The sequence below is a fragment of the Drosophila ficusphila genome, unplaced genomic scaffold, assembly GCF_018152265.1.
Source record: "Drosophila ficusphila isolate 14025-0441.05 unplaced genomic scaffold, ASM1815226v1 contig_791, whole genome shotgun sequence".
NCBI lineage: Eukaryota > Metazoa > Arthropoda > Insecta > Diptera > Drosophilidae > Drosophila > Drosophila ficusphila.
In genome coordinates, this window is record NW_025064737.1 from 6,331,450 (window position 1) to 6,354,130 (window position 22,681).

The following is a 22,681-nucleotide window of genomic DNA, read 5'->3' on the forward strand; positions in this document are numbered from 1 at the left end:
TAGCAAAATCCATAAGCAGCTTTGCGCTTGGGAGAGTGCTGTTATTTTTGGTCATTAAAAGAAATTATTTAATGGCCCGTGACAGTCGGGGTTCCTCATTTAATCCAAGATTAGGATAGATCAAACAATATGTGTTCTTCCACGCACACGCTGCGTATACTTAATTGCGCATCCGCACTGTTGTCACCCTTGACAATTCTTTTCTGCGCTATGTTTTCCCAATATTATTTCTCATATTCCCACCTTGGTTCGCTTGAACATTGACACTTAAAATCGCTGACTTTCGCACCCCTTTCGGCACAATGTCAGCCAGAAGAGAAACTCGGCCGTAACCGTTCTTGGAAACCTTTGAAATGGCTTTAACTACTAACATTGTACCATTGCTATGTGCACTCGCTTTTGTTATGGCTATTATGATTATAAGTCAAAAGCTGTCGGCACTTTTCTCTGCACTTTGTGGATATATTTTTAGGCCTGGCCTAATTGAATTTGAAAAGCGAAGGCATCCGAGTGCGGGAAAACTATAAATGCCAGGTCCCAAAATGCAACCAATGCAGGTTTCCAACGAACAATCGCCGCGAATAGTCCGCTCCAGTGAAATATTCAGCATCCAGGAATCCTTTACGTAAAAAGTGTTAGAAATATTGTTAGTGAATTTGCAGCTTTTTATGTAGACAGTGTGATATAGGCGGGATATAGTTAACGCAACCAGCAACCAAGACACAATGGAGAGGTACGACTTCAAGGAGAACATCCACGTACCCACTCGGATTTTATTCAAAACTTAAATTTACTTGGTGTTGCAGCTTTTCAGTAGCAGCCGCACTGGGGCCACACTTTGCCCCCCTGTCCAATGGATCGGTGGTGGACAAGGTGACGCCCGACATGGCCCACCTGATCAGTCCGTACTGGAACCAGTTTCCCGCCATGGACCCCATCTGGGCCAAGATCCTGACCGCCTATATGATCATGATCGGCATGATTTCCTGGTGCGGAAATGGCGTGGTGATCTACATATTCGCCACCACCAAGTCGTTGCGCACTCCCGCTAACCTGCTGGTCATCAACTTGGCCATCTCCGACTTCGGCATCATGATCACCAACACGCCCATGATGGGCATCAACCTGTACTTCGAGACCTGGGTTCTCGGCCCGATGATGTGCGACATCTACGCCGGACTGGGCTCGGCCTTCGGCTGCAGCTCCATCTGGTCCATGTGCATGATCTCCCTGGATCGCTACCAAGTGATCGTTAAGGGCATGGCCGGCCGGCCGATGACCATCCCGCTGGCCCTGGGCAAGATAGCCTACATCTGGTTCATGTCGAGCATTTGGTGCCTGGCGCCCGCCTTCGGCTGGAGCAGGTGAGTCCTTAAACTGGGGATTGTATTCATTAATATGACTAGCTAGCTTGTGTTTTGAACAATGAATTGGAGATTTAAGATATGGCCGCATATTAAATTTAGGCTTTTTAGGCAACAAAAAACCTAAACAAGATTATATTTACAATGCACAGCAAATATTTTGAAAAATATAATATGTACTAGTTTGTATTTTATTTTAACCTCTTATTATTTCCTTTTTTCCAAAACTTTTTTTCATATATGTACGTTCAATTGAAATTTAAATTTGTTGTTTTCGAACACATTAAACTAAATTATCAAATAAATTATACAACTTTTTTTTCATCAATTTTTTTTTCCATAATATGTTGCGGAATTCGAATATTTACTTTCTTAAATATCAAACTAAATTAAATTTCTTGTTGTGAAAATTCAAATAGTTTTTGGTAGAACATGTAAATAGAAAAATTAAGTTTATTGAGGCAAAATTTACAAATTCGTTAACTTTGAAATCATAAAACTAAATATGTTCACCCTGCTAATCCAGGTATGTGCCGGAGGGTAACCTGACATCGTGCGGTATTGACTACTTGGAACGCGACTGGAATCCACGATCGTACCTGATCTTCTACTCCATCTTCGTTTACTATATCCCGCTGTTCTTGATCTGCTACTCTTACTGGTTCATCATTGCTGTAAGTGGATGAGTGACTGATAGAGCCAGTGCATCCTATTCCATTAATTTTCCTCCAGGCTGTGTCCGCCCACGAGAAGGCCATGCGCGAGCAGGCCAAGAAGATGAATGTCAAGTCCCTCCGCTCCTCTGAGGATGCCGAGAAGAGCGCCGAGGGAAAGCTGGCCAAGGTGGCCCTGGTGACCATCACCTTGTGGTTCATGGCTTGGACTCCATACTTGGTGATCAACTGCATGGGACTGTTCAAGTTCGAGGGTCTCACTCCACTGAACACCATTTGGGGAGCTTGCTTCGCCAAGTCGGCCGCCTGCTACAATCCAATTGTATATGGCATCAGGTGGGGATTTCGAGTTAAGTGTATCCTGCATGCACTGCAATACCTTCTTTATCTTACAGCCATCCCAAATACCGATTGGCCCTCAAGGAGAAGTGTCCTTGCTGCGTCTTCGGCAAGGTCGACGATGGCAAATCGAGCGATGCCCAATCCCAGGCAACCGCCAGCGAGGCCGAGTCCAAGGCATAAATATTTTGGCGCAACAACCAGAACAGCAACAACAACAACACCTAAATACTTACAACAGCAACAACAACAGCAACAAAAACAACAACAACAACAACAGCAAGAACAACTGCAGCAACAGAACGAAACGCTTTCGAATAACATCAAAAACAATAATGAAAAAATTATGCAAATTTCTTACATAACAAAAAGCAATGTAAACTCAGTTATTAAATCTTCTGCAATGTCAATTAAAGACAAAAAAAAAACATACAAAAAAATAAAGGCAAACGAACTAGAAAAGTTACTTAAAAGGTGTTTTCTTCAATAATCATACATACGTTAGTCAACGCATATTGATTTTAAAATAAATAAAACTTTCGATTTCTTGCAAATAACTTGGCTGAATGTTATTTGTAGTCTTAAAAATAAAATTTTCTAAGCTCTTGAAAGTCTGGATTCCTTATTCAATTCCAGATTACTAGAACTCGCATACGCACTGTTGACTCCCTTGACAAATTTTTTTCTATGCTATGCTTTCTCCATATGTTTTCAAATATCTTGGCTCACTCAGCATGGACACTTTAGAGCGCTGACTTTTAACGCCCCTTTCGGCAAAATGTCACCGAGAACTGCCACTTGGCAAAAGCCCACCCTGGACACCTCTGAAATGCGTTTAACTGGCATTGTCTTTGTCTCATTGCTAGGCGAGCTCACTTTTGTTATGGCTATTATAAATATATGCCGAAAGCTATCAACACTTTTCACTAAATTCAATAGAAATATATTTTTTAAGGTCTGACCCAGTTAAACCTAAAATTTAAAAAGACAGATCCCAAATGCAAACAATTCAGGTGTCCAACAAACAATCACCGCAAATAATCCACTTCACAATGTATTTTCTGTTTCAGTTTTTGTTTGTTTTAAATTAAAGGCACTTAAAATCCATTTTTGTTTGATAAATTAACATGCAGAGGTAGGAGTTCGTCAGAGGAACCCGTGTCCCTTCGAACTCAAAGTTCAAAGAAGCACGGGACAATCTGCTCGAATCCTACCCAGGGTTGCTGGAAGCTCACTGAGCTGAGCTCCCCGGCGGTTAGTAGCACATGGACAACATTAACAATTAATCAGTATCAGTAGTTCTTGTTAAGGCACAACTATAGAGGTTTCAACTCCAGTCAATCGCTGCAGGAATCGTATTCGCTTTCGCTTTTTTTAATTCTCGTTTTGATTCCCGGCGTTCCGGGCGTTGTTGTTGTAGGTGATGGTAACGTATTGTTATTGTCGATCAGCGCCAATGAGCAATTGCCTCCAATGGGCTTGTGGTAAGTGCTGGGCGGACTGTCCACGCAGTCGGAGGAGGTGCACGCCCGTTCCTGTATGATGAGTTTCCACAGGCGCACTTCGATGCCAACGCTGCAAAAAGCAAGTGCTAGTTAGGCATAGATCAATTAAAAGTTTATTTATTTTTATCGCACCGCAGTCCCAGCCTCATGAGGTCCAGCTTCTCCATGTTGTAGATGAAATCCTCAAACGTAAAACCTTCATTCAGAATGAGGGTCTTTGAGAACTCATCGATTTCCTGCTGGGTCAGCCACTGCTCCAACTGCTCGTCTACTTCGTGTAGTCCAAAGTGTTGCTTGTTTAGCTGTCTCCGGGGATTGGTCGCTAGGGTCGGACGGGCTCCGGACATTCCGCCCCCACTGGGACTCATTCTATGGCACTTTTTGTTAAATCCGTTGATTGTGCGTCTACACAAAGATTAAAATAAATTATAAGATTTTTATCAGGATTATAATCACTATACCCACCTTAATCTTTTTCTTCCGCCCATATAAATGTGGGCGAGTTCCTGACTGATGTTGTGCAAGGCCTTCATGCTCTGGCGCTGCTGCTCGATCAACTGGCGTTGCAGCTTGTACTGGTTGTCCCGGATGTCTCGCAGAATGCGTGCGCACTCAACCGAACTGGCCAGGGCATCGCCTCCCGACTCGGCTGGCATTAAACCAGCACCTCTGCCCGTGCTGCTCGTGGGCAGCACCTTCTCCAGGCTTTGCTGGTGCTTTTCTTGGCTGTCAGTTGAACCCTGCTGCATCACACTCGTGTGCACGCTCTCGTCATCATTTCCCGAAAGATCCTTGTCTGCCAGGTTGGCTCCCAGCTCAGGAGAGAATATGGTAACCGCTGCCTGGACGGCCCGCTTTACGAGATTATCCAAAGCAAACATCCAATGCGGTTTAATGCAATGATCTCGCAGTACGCAGACCACAGCGTCCTGAAAGGAGTACAGGGCCAGATGCAGGTGGTCCAGGGCCACTGCGTCGTGGTTTAGCTTTTGCTTCAGTTCGTTTATAGTTGCCTCCAAATGCTTCTCGTTCTCATTCATAATATAATCCCGCAGGCCCCGGATAAGCACCTCCAAATCGCTCTTCCGAATTGCAATTGAATGCTGATCGGCATCCACCTTCTTCAGCCAAATGTCACAGATCTTGGATTCATCCAGGGCCAGCACCTTCGAAAGCGTCGTTCGTCGCTGTGAATCTTTCTTTAGCCGGTAGAACCCGTCAGTCTCACTGGTTTCACTTATACTTGTGCGCAAGGACGGCGTCGAGGGTTCAATCTCGGGCGACAGTAAAAACCCAGAAGAGTTGCGTCGCTCCAGCAAAAACTGGTTAGTGTGCAGCTCGTCAGTGTCCACCGAAGATGTGTGAGTAATGCTGAAGCGGATAAGAGATTTAGGAGTTTAATTCATCTAATAATACACAAATTTGTCCTTGCTAGCGCAACTCAAGTTCGATTCAAAGATAAATCAAATCAATATGAACATTATACGATAATTATACGGCATCAAAATAACAGACGGTATAGCTAATAGCAAAGATCCAGACAATGATTTTATTAAATAAAGAAAACTACTAAAGAGGCTTACGTCAAGATAAGATAATCAACCGACCGGCTGTTTTAGTAGATAAGCAAGGTCAAACTTGTTTTTAGAGGTCTTAACTAAACACTCACTCCAATTCCGGCGTGGTGGGCGTGTTGCAGGTTGTGTTGTAGCTCAGCGGCGGTGTGGTTTTGTGCACAAACCGATCAGCAGGTACAGATATGCTTCTTCCAAACTCCGTATTAATGGGCAGAGCCGGACGAATCTTTCGGGCCTTACTAAATGAGGGGATATAGAGAGCAGTTAGAGGGAAATTCCATTAAGCAAACTATCAAAAGTAACTTACTCAGACAAAAAGGGATCATCTAGCAGTTGCGAAGCGGAGGGCCGGTCTAGCACGCTGATGGCAAAGCAACGCAGAATGAAGTTCTTGGCATTGGCGGACAGCTCCTCGGGTATGTTGGGGTGCTTCTTGTAGTAGCCCACCTTGAACATGGCCGCCTGTGCGCAGCCCAGCTCTATGAATGGCGGCTTGCCCGTGGCCATCTCCACGTTTGTGCAGCCAAACGACCAGATATCAGCCGCCGGCCCATAACCACGAACGCCCTGGTCAATGACCTCCGGTGCCATGTACTGCAAGGTGCCCGTAAAGGTCTCCGTCATGGGATTAATGCGGGCCAGCCGCTTGGAGGTGCCAAAGTCGGAGATCTTCACAACGCCGCTGTACGTGTTAACCAGCACGTTGTCGCCCTTGATGTCGCGGTGCACAATATCCTGTTCGTGGAGGTACTTGAGCCCCTCGAGGATCTGCTTGGAGTAGAAGGCCATGGTGGACTCGTTGTCCTTGAGCGGACCCCATTTGGTCTCCAAGAGGTCGGAGAGCGAGCCTCCCGGCACCTGCTCCATGAAGATCTTGAAGAAGCCGTCCTCCGAACGCGATCCCAAGTAACGGACGATGTTTCGGTGGCGCAGCTGCGAGTGCAGCTTGATCTCCTCGTGCAGCGGCTGCACATCTTGGGAGTTCTTTTCCGGCACCTCCTTGATGGCGATTCGCACTTGGGTCTGCTTGTCACGGGCCGCATATACGGTTCCGTACGTTCCCTTGCCTAGCACCATCTTTCGGTTCTGCTCATCGTAGTCGTACTCGTACTGCAAGAAAGAATTATATTTAAGGTATAACAAAAGTAAAAAATAATAAAGAACATACCTCAATTTGCGCCTCATCATTGCTGAGGTTAACAAACACAACTTGATCAGCGGTCATCTCTAAAATCAGGTCGTAGAACTTTTGCCGGCGTTCAGTGGAGGGAAAATATATTTGAAAGTCGTCCGAGTTGTGATGAACATAAAGATAGGCACAGCGATCATCCCGCTTGTACAAGCTGACGGACTTGATCTTCGAGGCCACGAAAAGGAAGTCATGGATTTTTTTGCAGGCATTCTTCGCGTGGGCCAGGCAGTTGTTCACGATCTGGATAGACTTTTCCTCCGCGTCCATGTTTATCGTCACATAACTGGGCATGTAGATCTTCTGCGGCTCCAGGATCTGCAAATAAATATTTGTAGTGGAATGAAATGTTTAAAATTTGGATGAGGGATACAAACCAGTATGGGAAATCGAATGCTGTTCTTCACCTCCTCCGAGTTTGTGGCTTCCAAAAAAAAGTCCATCCAGAACTGAAACACCTGCTCCTCGATGGGAGGCAGACGCTCCTCGGGCTTCTTGCGAAACCGATGAATAAGAGAGATATTGCCGATGGTCGACTTAAGGTACCAGTTGGGCGGCTTCAACTTGAACATGCACTCGGCAGCCTGAATCGCCTTGGCGTAGTCCTTGGCCAAAACGGAGATCTCAAAGAAGGTGGCCACGTCCCAGTATTCGCTCAGCGAAGAAAGGCTGCCCTTCTTCCCGATCAAATTGTTCAGGGTCATGCCGATGTGCTGCAGCTCCTCCGTATTGGTAAACTCCTTGCCCTCGATGACCAGCAGGGTGGCCAGATTAATACCGGCGTACTCATTCGGTTGCACCTCGAAGCTTTGGCGATACCACTTAATGGCGTTCGCCAAACTGGTGGCATCCGTGTAGTCGGACTCCACGAAGATGTCCTTGTAGATTCGTCCGCACAGACAAAGCATGTCCGGAAAGTGGTTATCCTTTTTTTCCAGCGCTTTAAGCGAACTCTCCAGGGCTTTCTCGCGGTCTCCCTTGCGATTTCTGCGGTTCAGAGCGAAGGCGTAGAGAAAGCTCATGTTGCCCGTCTCGACGTACTTCCGGGTGTTGGGTATGCTCTTTAGGTCGTTCACCAGCCGCACCATGGCATCGTAATCCTGGACATCCCTCAGGGAGCACATGAAACTGTGCACCACCTCCCCGGAAAGGACATGTGGATCGTCCAGCCGTTTTCGCATCTCGTGCAAGATGCTCTGCAGCTTGGCGCCATTGGTGGCGTACGTGTCCCGCGCCGTTCGCATGTCGCTGAGAAATTTCTCACGCATGTGCGCTCTGAAAAAAGTTCAATTTAGTCTTTAGAAACATAAATAAAGCATTATAGGAACATTTGCACATTTGCTGTTCTAAAAACAAATTAACCCAGCGTCTGTCCAGTATTCAAAATTTATGTGAGACAATATCAGATTGGCTAGAATAATTTACTTTAATAGTGTAGTTATTCTTGTGAAAAATATTAACGGTTTTAGGAAATAATAAAAATAAATATAATAAAATATATTAGAAACCTTTGGATTTTATAGGCTAAACGTGATAAAACGTGGATAAACTCTTGAAAAATAATCAAATGAGGCCGTTAAAACCGCATTTAAAAATAGTGTGAAGATACAACAAAATGTATACGTCATGGTGTCAAATCAGTTACTTAGTTCTGGACGTCCCAAAGATTTACTTACTTTGACTGGATCTCCACATCCTGCAGCTTCCTTTTTAGGCGCCACTGCAAAGTGGGCACCCGTGTTTCAGAGGCGGGCTCCTTGTTGCTGCTGGGCTGGCTGGTCAAATGGCAGGAATTGCTCTCCGCATTTAGTTTGTAGCTGAGGAACAGGTAGTTGGCACACGAGAGCTGCAAAGGCAGAGAGGTATACCTATGTTAGTGTCCGTCACTGTGAATGCAGGCCACACTGCGTTGGTGTACGCCGCGGCTGCGTTTCTCTTTGAGTGTCTGCGTGGGCGTGCTCGCATTTGTTATTGTTATTGTTGGGGCCGACGCTTTTGTTGTTTTACGGCCGTGGCCAAAACAAAAATAACGAAATCGCTTCTACGGAAATACAGTCGAACTTCCATTTACCGAATTTGTTGAAATATATAGTTTTGGATATCTTAATTTTGAATACATATTTTTTTAAACTTTTAACTTTAGCAAGAATATTGTTTTAGGCTAATAAGATTTCGATGACTCTCTTGGTAAATATTTCAATATATAAGGTTTGACTTATTAAAGTTCTACTGTGGAAATATCGGACAGAACCACATATGAAGTTTTGTGGTTCTGCAGAACCGACCGATTTAAAACATATGTGTACATATCTGAAAAACTATATTGAACATCAAGAAATCACACATCCTTAATTAAAAATAAATAAAAGGATATGTAATAAAGCAAAAACTCTGTTTTTATGTTTTTTTTGGGAACTCCCTCCAATAAGATTTTTCAAAACATTTTTGTTCAATTCTAGACGGATCGGCAACAACAAATAAGTCAGGGATCACTTTGCTGCCGTTTCCGTACATTTCTGCTGGTCAGTTATCTTATCGGAAATCGGAGTCCCGGATCGCGCCTGCAAATGTTTGCGGCACACCTGGTCGGGTAAACAGGTAAACACAGCGGTACGCACCTTTAGACTGAGTGTCTGCTTGGACTCGATGTCGTTGTAGATGAGGATGTTCTCCTTCATGCCGAAGCTCTCCCTGACTCCATAATGGTAGGACAGAGGGCGCTGCTGCGTGAGGATGCTCAGATCAATGACGGCCACATCGGCGTTGTAGAACGTCTCTAGCACATTCGTCTCCCCGAAATCCAGGCGTTCAAACTGCAAGGAGTGAGGATTTCAAAGGGATATACCATACTCCCTACACATTAACCATTGTATAACCCAATTGGCGCACCTGAACCCGCTGAAAATTGGCGCCCGCCGATTGCACCGCCTGCTTAATCTCCTCCAGCGCGCAGATGCGATCCTCCAGATGGTCGCCCACCGCCGTATCGATTACACACACCACATCCATAGCGAGTTCGATTCGATCCGATTCGATTCGAGTCGATTCGATCGCAGCTATTCTTGGCACCTCACTTCTGTTTTTGGACGGATTTCGCGCACTATGCGAACTTTATGCAGGAGGACGCGCGCACCTTAGTGGCGAACGGATTCATTACCAAGTACTTGCAGCTTCTGCATCGCGTTAATTGCCGCGTAACGAATAATTATCAATAAATAAAGAAACTTGTAGAAATGTGCAGTGCAGTGTGACCTTAGGTAGACTGCCTGAAATTTACCAGAGGTAGCCCAAAAAATACCAGGAAATAGTTCTAACGGATATCTTTGTTGAATATTTGGCGCTAACTCCAACTCTGCGGACCGTTAAAGTTCGACTTTAAATTGAAAATGTGTGCTTTAAAAAATATTTATTTATATCCGCAAAAACTGCATATTGCAATAAAACTGCATATTCAATCTAACCCGACTTGATAAAATTGTGTTGCAACAAAAATTAAAAATCCATTAGCCAAATTGTTTTGAAAAGTTTTATAAGGTAGAAACTAATACAATCGAACTTGTTTCAAATTTTTGTGTTGTACGTAAAAACTTTGATCTTAACTAGCATATTCCTTAAGAATGGAGCCCGCAATAACCAATCTTTGGATTTCTGAGGTGCCCTCGTAGATTTCTGTAATGCGGGCATCCCGATAGTGACGTTCAGCAGCCATGTCCGTGACATATCCCATTCCTCCTAAGATTTGGATGCACTGATGGGAGCACATGGTGGCCGCCTCGGAGGCAGCCAGTTTTGCCATCGCAGCCTCTTTGGTGTAGGGCTGTTTGTTGTCCTTCAGCCAAGCGGCGCGCCAGGTGAGCAGACGAGCCGATTCCATGGCCAGGGACATGTCCGCGATCTTCTGCTGGATGGACTGCAACTTAGCAATGGGCTTTCCAAAGGCCTGACGTTTCTGGGCATAGTCCACGGCTAGTTCCAGGGCCGCCTGACCGATGCCTAGCGCCTGGCCAGCGATTCCTATTCGTCCAGCGTCCAATGTTTGCATGGCAATCTTAAAACCGAATCCTGGCTCGCCAAGCATATTCTCTTTCGGCACTGCACAGTCCTCGAAGATCAACTGGCAGGTCGAGGATCCCCGGATGCCCAGCTTATCCTCCTTCTTGCCCAGCGAAAATCCTTTGGTGCCTTTGGGCACAATGAACGCTGAGATTCCTTTGTGCTTCAGCTGCTTGTTGGTGGTGGCAAATACGATGGCGGCCTCTGCCTCGAATGCGTTGGTTATCCAGGCCTTTGTGCCATTCAGCACAAAATGATCTCCCTTGTCGGTGGCTATTGTGGAGGCAGCTCCGGCATCGGATCCATTTCCAGGTTCGGATAGAGCGAAGCAACCTACTCGCTCTCCAGTTGTAAAGGGAGTGATGTAGTCCGCCTTCTGAGCGTCGTTTCCGAAGGAGAGAAGGGGTCCCAGATACAGCGAGTTGTTAACCGACATGATGACGCCAGCAGAGGCACAACCCCGAGAAATTTCCTCCATGGCAATGGCATAGGCCACATAATCCAGACCAGTGCCACCTGTTAAAAACCATATAGACATTAAAAGGACGTTGATATTGATATAAAATGTATTACCTAACTCTTCAGGAATCGCCACCGCCATGACTCCTAGTTCGCCCATTTGACGGATCTGCTTTTCGGGATAAAGGTGCTCCCGATCAAATTTAGCCGCATTTCCACTCAGCTCGCAGTTGGCAAAATCCCGACAGGACTTTTGTAGCATTTGGTGGGTCTCCGAAAGGGCCGACAAGGATGCTATTTGTCGCACATTAAGAGATCTTCTGGCTGAAAATCAGTATCTCGTTAAGGATCTTGCATATAGAATACATTTGATGATTGTGGGGCTCAAAGTCCAATGGTTGCTTTGTCCTACCAATATTAAACGAGCGGGTGAGTACGGACTGCATGTTGGCGTAGGTTTATTTTTTACTTAAATATATTAATAAAATTGTATAAAATAAGTGTAAGAAATTTGTATTAAGAACTTTGATGTTAAAAAATAAATTAAAAGTGAGCAGTGTGACCAGAGATGGACACCGGTTTTGTTATGTACGTATGTAACAAGTGGTTTATACAGGGTGAACTATGTTTGGTATATAATGAAATTCTTAATTACTTGTAAATAATTGGTTAAGATTATTAATTACACCATTTTTAAAAATGTTTTAAAATGCACCAAATAGTTTCAATTAGACTAGAAACTCGCGTTAAATTTTGTACTAAATTGAGTTTTGGTACTCAATTTTAGCCACTTACAGTCACATTAATGCGCATTTTAAAGCATAAACATTTTGGTAACATTTAAGAACAATTGTTGATTTGTTATTTATAAAAAGCGGGGACCACCAAACTGCCAAAGATGTCGAACACAAACGAGGGCACCGAAACCCTGACGATAGAGACCCTCGATTTTAACGACGAGTATGAAGTGGAATGTAAGTACCAGCGTTATTCCAACACAGGATTCCTAATTGCATGAAAAATAATTCCCTTTTTAGTTTTGCTCACCAAACCCCCGCCTGGAAAAACCAAACCCACCGAGCCAGTCAAGTTAAAGCGCTTGGTTTGCAAACTAAATGGCTGCAATTATTCGACGGACCGGAGGAGGGACCTTAAGCGCCACCGGCGCTCACAGAAACACGTGTGGCAGGAGTTGTGCTCAGAGGACTCCGATTCTGACTTCGAAAGGTCCTTATTCTCCTGTGCAGTCTGCGAATACACCACAGCAAAAAGATATAGCTATGAGCGCCACAAGGAATCGAGGCGGCACCTCATGAAGGAGATGGATGAATGTGAAAAGCTGATGGAAGAGGCGGATAAATCAGAAAGACCTGAAAAAGACCCCTGCGAAACACACAATAAGTCCCAGGAGCACCAAGAAATATTAACTAGCCAACTGGATGCGAATGGGTACATAGACTATATCCCTCAAGAAAAGGAACACTTTGTAGAGCCATCTGAAGAGTTTAATGATACTGACGAAGATTGCGAAACCTACTTGGAAGACTTCTCCCAATTCAACTCCACCTTAGAGTGCAAGCCCTGTCAATACAGGACAGCCAGAAGATTCTGCTTTGTTCGGCACCTGCAGTCAATGAGACACCTGGCCAGAATACAGGAGGAGTTTGATGCCCTGGAGGTAAGAAATGCCCTAAAGCAAGAACGTTTGGAGGCTAAAAAGACCCTGGAGGAGGCTCCCTGCTTTGAGGAGAGTTATAACGTGGAAGGCTCAAATGGTGCGGTGGCAGAGGATGATGCGGAGGAGATCGATGGTACTGTAGAAGCAAATGGCCTGGCACATATTGATACTTTGAACGAGAGAACTGAAATAGAGGAAATCGATGGTCTGGTATTGGAAAATGTAGTTGAGGAGATTGAAGTTCTTGAGGACGGAGTGGTCCAAGCAGAGCCCGGCTTCCATGTGATCCAATACGCATCTGTTGAAGAAAATGTTTATGAGGAGATCGTGTACCTTCCCGTCGATGTCAGTCCAGAGGAAAGTTGCTACTTTATAGCGCTGAATAATGAGTAGATTTTAGGGAAAACAACAAATGTATATTTTTTTATAAATTGTATAAGTATTTATGTAAAATTACATATTTTTTGACATGTTGAAAATAAAAAAATGTTAAACCAAAGAAATTTCCTTTTTTATGAGAAAGCAAAAAGATGCCGGTGTTTTGATATGGTCTTTTGGGAAACACCTATGTAATATAAGTTAAACAAACCACCAAACCAATTTCACAATTTAAATTAAAAAGATTGTTTGTTAATAAAAATAGTATTTTTTAGCAATATTACAATTATTGAACCGAGAAAATTCATACACATTACTATCTACCTCTCCAACATTGGTATTTATAAATTGCCATTAAAAAAAATCTTAAGATTAAAAAAACAACTAAATGCAGTAACATTATATGTAACTTGTAATCTAATTTAAGAGTGCTGAAACAAGCGTGTCAGTGCGAGTACATTCGTGAGCCACTGTGTATCTGCCAGTTTTCCGTTCTGGTTTTGACAGCCCGCTTTTCATCTCTGCGCAGATTCGACGCGCACGCACTGGAACTTGTTTAACGTTTTTTATGTTTTTCACTGCACAACTTTGTAAATTCAGCACACAAAAAATAGAACAGCGCAACTTTTAAGTTTGGAGTGTCCTGTGGACAAGGAAAGGCACTTTCAGCAGCACGGAAACAAGCACGGCAATAGGAGTCCCATTTGTTGTCCTATTGATTTGCCCCCACTTTTGGAGTTCTTTCAGTTTCCTTTGCACACCGATTTCCGCATCCACCGCCCGCTGCGCCCGCAAAAGAGAGGTAAACAACAAAATGCAAGTGCTCCCTGAGCAAATATAAACAAAAAAGTTAAGAGTGATAACGCTGGCAGGCGCCACACAAATACACATACAAGAGCGAAGAGAGGAGAGCGAGAGCCAAAGCGGCTCCCTCGATCCCAAAGTGTATGTGTTAGCATCGTTCTTATCTCCCCCAAGCTCTCTTCCGCTCTCCGTCGATCTCCTGATAATACGCTCTGCACTGGTGTGGGTGGGTGTTCATCCCCACAGCGCCTATAAAAGGGCCGTTAATTCTTGGCGAGCAGCCACTAAGTTTTAGCGAGAAGCTGCCACCGGATCCGCCAGGTGGAAAACAACCGTGAGTCTCCCTTCTAAAGGGTTTCCCCATTAGTGAAGTGTGTCGCGAGTGCAAAGCCAGTGAATATCAAATACAGGAAGTTCTAAAAAGTGATATAGGATTATAAAGCTCAGTCAATGGAAAGAACATTTGTCCAAAAAAGTGTTGCATTTAAAATAATTTATTGAATCTTACGTACTTGGTTTTTTTTTTATTTAAGGCTTACTTTGTTAAGTTGCAAAAACAGTATTTAGTATTCAAAGCTTATTTAGAAATCAATTTTTACCAAAAGGAAAATGTTGTGCCGTAATCAAAAACAAAAATGAATGTCCATTTGTTTTTAAACAACAAATATGGGCCAAGTTTATCAGATCGGTTTATCGCCTCAAACAAAACACTATAAAAGTGGCTGAAATTATAAAAGAACCAAAAAAAAGCGTAATCATCATGCGACAACAATCTTTAGATTCGACACATTATCTTAGAATTTGGGATAGAAAAAATATAACCACTTTTTAGCCATATATGTATGTATATATATGTGATATTTCTACGTGATTTCAGCGGCACCGGAAGATATACCCCCGACCAATGAACTGGCACCTGAAGTAAAGAAATTGATAGAATAAGAAACGACCAAAATGCAGTCAATGAAAGCCGATGAACTGCCGGAGAATCCGCGCGAGACGTCGAACATCTTTTCATCCTTGATGTTCTGGTAAGTTTATGTGAATAAATATGAAACGCCTCTCTATAATCTTAAATAATATTTCACATTAGCTTTGCCATGCCCACATTCTTCAAGGGACGCAAAAAGACCCTCGACGAAAATGATTTATACCGGGCGTTACAAGAGCACAGATCAGGTGAGTTACGATAGGGATTTGATAGCAGACCTGTGACTAATAATCCCTTGGTGCGAAGGCACCAAAAAAGACCCTACATCGTGCCTTGCATAATAAATTGGGCCAAGATAATTTATGGCTATATCTGCAAACCCGTCCATAATTAATTTAATTGAATTATCGCTAAGCGGGTTTGATAAGTAAATTCGAACTCAAGGAGTTTTGAATGAGAGAAAAATTGTTATCAGCACGTATGTCAGATTAAGCCGTACGTGACGTCATGTGGCAATAGATTCCACTATTGGGTTTTACTATATGACTATATCCCCGTTGTTAGTCACCTAGTAAAAGTGCTTCAGTTATTGGGTGCAATGATCATTCGAGTTTCGATTTCATTGCCCTTTGGCCAGTTTTTGAGTGGTTCCTGAAGATGGACATTAGTCGCGTGTGAATTCCCAGATACCCGGAATGTCTCGAATGTTTCCTTGCTGTCCGGACTCCATAGTCTATAGCTTATATAAGCAACTAAACCGCATATTTAGCGCACTATCTCCAGCACACAGACACTCCCCGAATGAAGTGCCGGGGAGACACTTCAAGGCACCCGACGATTACGATTAGATAGGGCTTAGCATGCGCCCACTTTTTGTGGTTGTAAAGCCTTTCGGTTATTCCGTGAGTTCGAAGGATCAGCGAAAACACTGAAGGGCTCTTCTGTAAAGGGGAAGTTGCGATTAGATTCCGCTGCATATCGCGCCTGCCTTATTGCTATTTGCACCATATACTACTACTCCATTGAGATCATAGCCGTTTCTAATCCGTACGATAAGATAGCCCTTGGATACGCACATTCTGCACCATCACTCGTGCTCATTGAATTATACGATCACCACTGATAGCGGTATCCAATCTGGCTCAATTGGACCTTTGATTTCCCCATTTAAAACTTTGGAAGTGTCCCGAAAAATGACAAATGTGGTATCTTTGACAACGTCCGCTGGCCACAATTAATTGAACGTTCTGCCCCAAATATTTGATAACACCTTTCGAAGTTCGAACAGCCCCGATATTGTATACGCAATTAGCTGCTCAGGCTTATTTACTTATAATCAATGGGCACCTAGAGATATTGTGTTGAGTGGGTCGTGGCACGGGGCTTATTCAATAACAAAAACAATGGCGCATATCTGGGCAAATATGTACGTATGCAAACCGTATAAAATGGTAAACTTTAGCTTTTGTTACTCTTGATAATCGATGTGTGCAATCTAAGGCCCCTTGAGGCTGATTTAAGCCTTGCGGAAGTGCCGGAATCAAAGTGCCATTATATCGGAAAGTGGATTTTCGCATTTCGCAGTTGATAAGATTGATTAAATGCAATGCAGCTGGCTGGGATTGGCTTTTGTTGCCGGCCATAATTCAAAGTTAAACCAAAGCACAAGAAATTCCTATTACAGAGTTTATTGTTCACGGTTACCGTGGAAATGATAGTATTTTAGCAATCTATAACCTTATTCTGCTATTTCCGCACATGACATTCTGAGTAATAATCCTTCCCTGATAATATATAGATTGAGATGCCAGATCAGCAATGTCATTAGGTTTGTTTCTTAGCAACTAGGAAGTTAAAAATGCATTTAAGCATTGTATAGCACAAATTTCAGATGTAGAGTAATTGTTTTGACCAAAGTGATGACGGAAAGAAGTCTATAATTAAAGAGATAACAATTTTTATGGTTTGATTACAAAACTGTCATACAAATCTGTATATTATCTCTAATATTTTCGTAACTTGACAATTTGAAGGGTTTATACAATGATAAGAGCCATAACATAGCCAATTTAAATGATGATAAGGTTAAAAATGGCCCAGTAAAATATATTATTTCTGGATTCGAATGCAAACAGTATAATAGAAAATTCATTTTTGATTTGAGTTTTTGTTTTGTTAATAAGATAATGGCTTTTCTTGTTTTTATAAGGAACAAGAGGTTAATGTACGATATTTTCGCTAACATAAACACGGGTGTTTATTTTGTTAGCATCTTTAAACACCGCAGTATCGTCTGCCAATTGCATGCCAACGTGCCTTGTTGTTCTGTCAGGAGGAATTTATTGCTTGGCTGCACCTGGATGATATCTCAATCTCTGCACTTTCCAGATCACCTGGGCAGCCAGTTGAGCGAGGCGTGGGAGAAGGAGGTGGAGAAGAAGCGCAAGAAGAAGAAGACTCCCAGCCTGCTGAAGGCCTCGATGAGCGTGTTTGGCTGGCGCCTGGCAGGCCTAGGCCTGGTGCTCTTCATCTTGGAGATCGGTTTCCGGTAAGCTGATCGAACAGCCCCGCCCCTCCGCCTGGCTGATTTATAACCCACACTCCCCGCCCTTTTCAGTGTCACGCAGCCTTTGTTCCTGGGCGGTCTGGTGGCCTACTATGCGGACACGAGCAACCAGGAGAGCGACAACCAGACGAAGGCATATCTCTACGCCCTGGGCGTGATCTTGACGAGCGCCTTCAACGTGCTCTTGATGCATCCCTACATGCTGGGCATGTTCCACGTCGGCATGAAGGCCAGAATCGCCATGACAAGTAAGTTGAACGGAGGAGGAGGTGCCTTCTTGTTCGCCTTGTGACAAATGAATAATGATCCCCCGCAGGCATGATTTATCGGAAGGCTCTGCGCCTGAGTCGAACCGCGCTGGGCGATACCACAATTGGTCAGGTGGTCAATCTCATCTCGAACGATGTGGGCCGGCTGGACGTCTCCGTCATCCACATGAATTATTTATGGCTGGGTCCCGTGGAAATTGGCATTATCACTTACCTTATGTACAGAGAGGTAAGTTATCTGAATTGATTAGTATTAATATAATCTGTGGGAATCTTTTAGTTAGAGAGATTATTTAGTGGTTTCATAAAACTATTATTTATTAAGAATTTTAAACTAAACCATTATAAGTAGAAAACGGCAGTTGAATTGTATAAAAATCTTTCATTTGGAAAAAATTGAGGTAGGTCTACAGAGAGTAATATAGATAAAGAAAAACCTAAGCAAAAAAACAAAAATGTTTACGCATGGCATTTGCTTTTGTTTTAAAAAAATATCATTATCATTTGAAGAGCATAAAACAATTAGTTTCTGAAACTCATTGAAATTAATACTTTTGGGGGTAAAAAAAAAACCTTTCATAATGTAGTTCAGTAAATTTAAATTAATCTATATTTTCAATCTTGAATTGATACAGACTGGAATAAGTTATGAAACTTGTTTACCTACGTACTTAAGTAAAATCAGTTAATTTTTATGGTAAAAAACGATACTATAGTAATACCCATTTCCTCCGCAGATTGGTATCTCCGCCTTCTTTGGCGTGGCGGTGATGCTGCTCTTCATTCCCTTGCAAGCTTATCTGGGCAAAAAGACATCGGTGCTGCGATTGAAAACGGCTCTGCGAACGGATGAACGTGTGCGGATGATGAACGAGATCATCTCGGGCATCCAAGTGATCAAGATGTACGCGTGGGAGATCCCCTTCAGCAAGATGATCAACTATGTGCGCACCAAGGAGATGAACGCCATCCGCAACGTGAACTACATCCGAGGCACCCTGCAAAGTTTCATTATGTTCGTGACGAGGATATCGGTTTTCGTGAGTCTGGTGGGCTTCGTGCTGCTCGGAAAGCTCCTGACCGCCGAGAAGGCCTTCGTGATCACGGCTTACTACAACATCCTTCGGAACACCATGACCGTCTACTTCCCCATGGGCATCTCGCAGTTTGCCGAGCTGCTGGTCTCGATCCGCCGTATCCAGACTTTCATGCTTCACGAGGAGACGAAGGTGCGCGACAAGTCGGAGGATCTGGACGAGCAAAAGCTGGGCAAGGCGGGTCTCATTTCGGAGCCCGCGGTGGCCCAAACCACTGGAGTCCTGAAGCCCAACAGCCGGCGAAGCAGCGAGGCGGAACCCAGCATCAACATCAGCAAGCTGAAGGCCAAGTGGGACCAGAAGAGCACGGACTACACCCTGGACAACATATCCCTGAAGTTCAAGCCACGTCAACTGGTGGCAGTGATTGGACCAGTGGGCTCCGGCAAATCCAGTTTGATCCAGGCTGTGCTGGGTGAACTCAATCCGGATTCGGGATCGGTTAAGGTGAATGGTACCCTCTCCTATGCCTCCCAGGAACCATGGCTCTTCACCGGCACCGTGCGGCAGAACATCCTCTTCGGACTGCCCATGGACAAGCATCGCTACCGCACTGTGGTCAAGAAGTGTGCCCTGGAGCGGGACTTCGAACTGCTTCCCTATGCTGACAAGACGATTGTGGGCGAGAGAGGAGCCTCCCTATCCGGTGGACAAAAGGCTCGTATTAGCTTGGCCCGCGCTGTTTACCGGAAGGCGGACATCTACCTGCTGGACGATCCGCTCAGCGCCGTGGACACCCATGTGGGACGCCATCTGTTCGATCAGTGCATGCGTGGCTTCCTGCGGGAGAACATCGTGCTGCTGGTGACCCACCAACTGCAGTTCCTGGAGCAGGCCGACGTGATTGTGATCATGGACAAGGGCAAGATCAGCGCCATGGGCACCTACGAGTCGATGGCCAAGAGTGGTCTGGATTTCGCCCAGATGCTGACGGATCCGAGCAAGAAGGACGAGGGCGCCGGCGATGCGGCGGAAAAGAAGGCACTTTCGCGGCAGAACAGCAAGTTGCGGGAACGACACGGCAGTATCTCCTCCATGGAATCAGCAGCCGAGTCCGTGGCAGCGGAGTCACCTATGCAGACGCAGGAGGGTCGCGTGGAGGGTCGCATTGGCATGAAGCTCTACAAGAAGTACTTCGGAGCGAATGGCTACGGTCTGTTCATTGTGTTCGCCTTCTTCTGCATTGGAGCACAGGTGCTGGGATCTGGTGGCGATATCTTCTTGTCCTACTGGTAAGTTAATAACCCCAAAAGATGTGGCTTTCTGTGACCTTCCAACTCTCTCTTTCCAGGGTAAATAAGAATGGTGAAGCCGAGCGTGACACTTTTATGGCACGATTGCGACGCGCCTTCCCGGAAACCCGCATCAACGCGGACACCGACCCCGTGGACATCTACTACTTCACCGGCATCAACGTTTCCGTGATCATCTTCTCGCTGGTGCGGAGCATGCTCTTCTTCTACCTGGCCATGCGCAGCTCCACCACGCTGCACAACACCATGTTCCAGGGAGTCACCCGGGCGGCGATGCACTTCTTCAACACGAACCCCTCGGGCCGAATCCTCAACCGCTTCTCCAAGGATCTGGGTCAGGTGGACGAGATCCTGCCCTCGGTTATGATGGACGTGATGCAGATCTTCCTCGCCATCGTCGGTATAGTAGTCGTCCTGTGCATCGTTAATGTTTGGTACATCCTGGCAACAGCTGTCCTCGTGGTCGTCTTCTATGCCCTGCGGGTCTTCTATTTGAGCACCTCCAGGGATGTCAAGCGTCTTGAAGCTGTCAGTAAGTGGACAACTTAGAACTATTTCATGAAATATACTTCCTTAAATCTATGTATTTAATGCAATCCTTTTTTACCCACAGCACGATCACCCATTTACTCGCATTTGAGTGCTTCCCTGAATGGTCTGGCCACCATCCGAGCCTTTGGAGCCCAGAAGGAACTGATTGCCGAGTTCGACAACTACCAGGACATGCACAGTTCGGGTTACTACATGTTCCTTGCGACGAGTCGAGCCTTTGGCTATTGGCTGGACTGCGTTTGTGTCGTCTACATTGCAGTGATCACCCTCAGCTTCTTCCTGTTCTCCCCCGAAAACGGAGGAGATGTGGGTCTGGCCATCACCCAGGCAATGGGCATGACCGGCATGGTGCAGTGGGGCATGCGGCAGTCGGCGGAGCTGGAGAACACGATGACGGCGGTGGAGCGAGTGGTGGAGTACGAGGACCTGGAGCCGGAGGGTGACTTCGAGAGCAAGCCGAACAAGAAGCCGCCGAAGGATTGGCCAGAGGACGGAAAGATCGTGTTCGACGACCTCTCGCTAAAGTACTTCCCCGACAAGGCGGCCGATTATGTGCTCCGATCCCTGAACATCGCCATCGAAGGCTGCGAGAAGGTGGGCATTGTGGGTCGCACTGGAGCCGGCAAGTCCTCGCTGATCAACGCCCTCTTCCGGCTGTCCTACAACGAGGGAGCCATCCTGATCGACAGGCGCGATACCAACGACCTGGGACTGCACGATCTGCGCAGCAAGATCTCCATCATTCCCCAGGAACCGGTGCTCTTCTCCGGCACAATGCGCTACAACCTGGATCCCTTTGACGAGTACAGCGACGCCAAGCTCTGGGAATCCCTGGAGGAGGTGAAGCTCAAGCAGGTGGTGGCCGATCTGCCCAGCGGACTGCAGAGCAAGATATCCGAGGGCGGCACCAACTTCAGTGTGGGACAGCGCCAGTTGGTGTGCTTGGCCAGGGCCATTCTCCGCGAGAATCGCATCCTGGTGATGGACGAGGCAACGGCCAACGTGGACCCGCAGACGGATGCCCTCATCCAGACGACGATTAGGAACAAATTCAAGGATTGCACGGTGCTCACTATTGCCCATCGCCTGCACACTGTTATGGATTCGGACAAGGTGCTGGTCATGGATGCCGGAAGGGCGGTTGAGTTCGGATCTCCGTTCGAACTACTGACCACCAGTGAGAAGAAGGTGTTCCACAGCATGGTGAAGCAGACGGGAGACGCCACCTTCGATGCCCTGCTGAAGGTTGCACAGAAGGTAAAAGTCACTTAATAAAATAAATATATAAAGTTTAAATAAATTAATAAATAATTTACATACAGGCCCATGATGACAACCTGCGACTCAAGAAGGATTCTTGACATTTCGCCGTTCCGAAGGCGTTTAAAGACTACATACTTAAGATACTGGAACCAATTACGAATCACCCGGCGGCCAATGCGGGCATACAGAAGACCTTCCTCTTTGCGGAGGCCTCCAAGCAGAAGTTATTAGGATAGCACAGCATCAGCGGCACCGGTAGACATCCACACTGAGTGGCCGCTGAGGAATTTTTTACAATACGTGTACAAATCAAATTAAATGTTAGTCAGGTGTAAAAAACTAGGTAACTGATGGGAAATCAAACAGCAAGACAATAAGCTGACGTTAGAGGAGCGTAGGGAGTAAATGTTTTTATACCTTAAACAAAGAATGATATGAAATGCAAATTGTGCAATAATTAATTTTAGCTGAACTTTGTGCATTGGCCTTCAAAAGGTCGCATTGCATTTGTATTATGTGTTCCAGTAAAACGACAATAACAACCTAAACAAAAAAAAATTCAAAAAGTAAAAAAAAAAAACATGAAAAACTAAAAGAGAACTCTATGAAATGTTACGCCTAGTATTAATATATGTGTGTTTTTATAGTAATTTATTAATGTACAGGTATACAATAAATGTAACAGCTCGGTTGGTTTTTTGTTAACACGTTTTTATTTTATTTATTTCAT

At 45.0% G+C, this 22,681-nt stretch overlaps 5 protein-coding genes across 6 annotated transcripts; 3 read left to right on the forward strand and 2 right to left on the reverse strand.

Annotated features, from left to right (window-relative positions):
• The first annotated feature begins 549 nt into the window (after positions 1-549).
• On the forward strand, positions 550-2,651 carry LOC108101090 (opsin Rh1). The gene is made up of 5 exons (XM_017205293.2): positions 550-733; positions 807-1,364; positions 1,891-2,038; positions 2,097-2,374; positions 2,434-2,651. The coding sequence occupies exons 1-5, from the start codon at positions 726-728 to the stop codon at positions 2,558-2,560; spliced, it is 1,119 nt and encodes a 372-aa protein (XP_017060782.1). The 5' UTR covers positions 550-725; the 3' UTR covers positions 2,561-2,651.
• Positions 2,652-3,418: 767 nt separating this feature from the next.
• Positions 3,419-9,922, reverse strand: LOC108101095 (mitogen-activated protein kinase kinase kinase 15). Its single transcript, XM_017205307.2, has 10 exons — positions 9,538-9,922; positions 9,267-9,461; positions 8,325-8,494; positions 7,026-7,923; positions 6,628-6,966; positions 5,767-6,569; positions 5,552-5,698; positions 4,348-5,253; positions 4,015-4,287; positions 3,419-3,952 (listed from the first exon to the last, which is right to left on the reverse strand). Exons 1-10 carry the CDS (start codon positions 9,655-9,657, stop codon positions 3,715-3,717), a joined length of 4,089 nt encoding a protein of 1,362 aa, XP_017060796.1. The 5' UTR covers positions 9,658-9,922; the 3' UTR covers positions 3,419-3,714.
• Positions 9,923-10,160: 238 nt separating this feature from the next.
• On the reverse strand, positions 10,161-11,736 carry LOC108101096 (short-chain specific acyl-CoA dehydrogenase, mitochondrial). The gene is made up of 3 exons (XM_017205308.2): positions 11,573-11,736; positions 11,275-11,484; positions 10,161-11,217 (listed from the first exon to the last, which is right to left on the reverse strand). The coding sequence occupies exons 1-3, from the start codon at positions 11,604-11,606 to the stop codon at positions 10,244-10,246; spliced, it is 1,218 nt and encodes a 405-aa protein (XP_017060797.1). The 5' UTR covers positions 11,607-11,736; the 3' UTR covers positions 10,161-10,243.
• A 110-nt stretch (positions 11,737-11,846) lies between these two features.
• Positions 11,847-13,318, forward strand: LOC108101032. The gene is made up of 2 exons (XM_017205200.2): positions 11,847-12,134; positions 12,198-13,318. Exons 1-2 carry the CDS (start codon positions 12,059-12,061, stop codon positions 13,229-13,231), a joined length of 1,110 nt encoding a protein of 369 aa, XP_017060689.1. The 5' UTR covers positions 11,847-12,058; the 3' UTR covers positions 13,232-13,318.
• A 607-nt stretch (positions 13,319-13,925) lies between these two features.
• LOC108101093 (probable multidrug resistance-associated protein lethal(2)03659) lies at positions 13,926-22,656 on the forward strand. 2 transcript variants are annotated; one of them, XM_017205304.2, is made up of 10 exons: positions 13,926-14,018; positions 14,898-15,051; positions 15,114-15,199; positions 17,340-17,499; positions 17,569-17,765; positions 17,834-18,015; positions 18,524-20,115; positions 20,175-20,668; positions 20,750-21,945; positions 22,011-22,656. In XM_017205304.2, the coding sequence occupies exons 2-10, from the start codon at positions 14,975-14,977 to the stop codon at positions 22,047-22,049; spliced, it is 4,023 nt and encodes a 1,340-aa protein (XP_017060793.1). In that variant the 5' UTR covers positions 13,926-14,018; positions 14,898-14,974; the 3' UTR covers positions 22,050-22,656. The 2 variants fall into 2 exon arrangements, with proteins under 2 accessions (XP_017060793.1, XP_017060792.1); XM_017205303.2 differs by lacking the exon at positions 13,926-14,018 and adding an exon at positions 14,302-14,354.
• Positions 22,657-22,681: the final 25 nt, after the last annotated feature.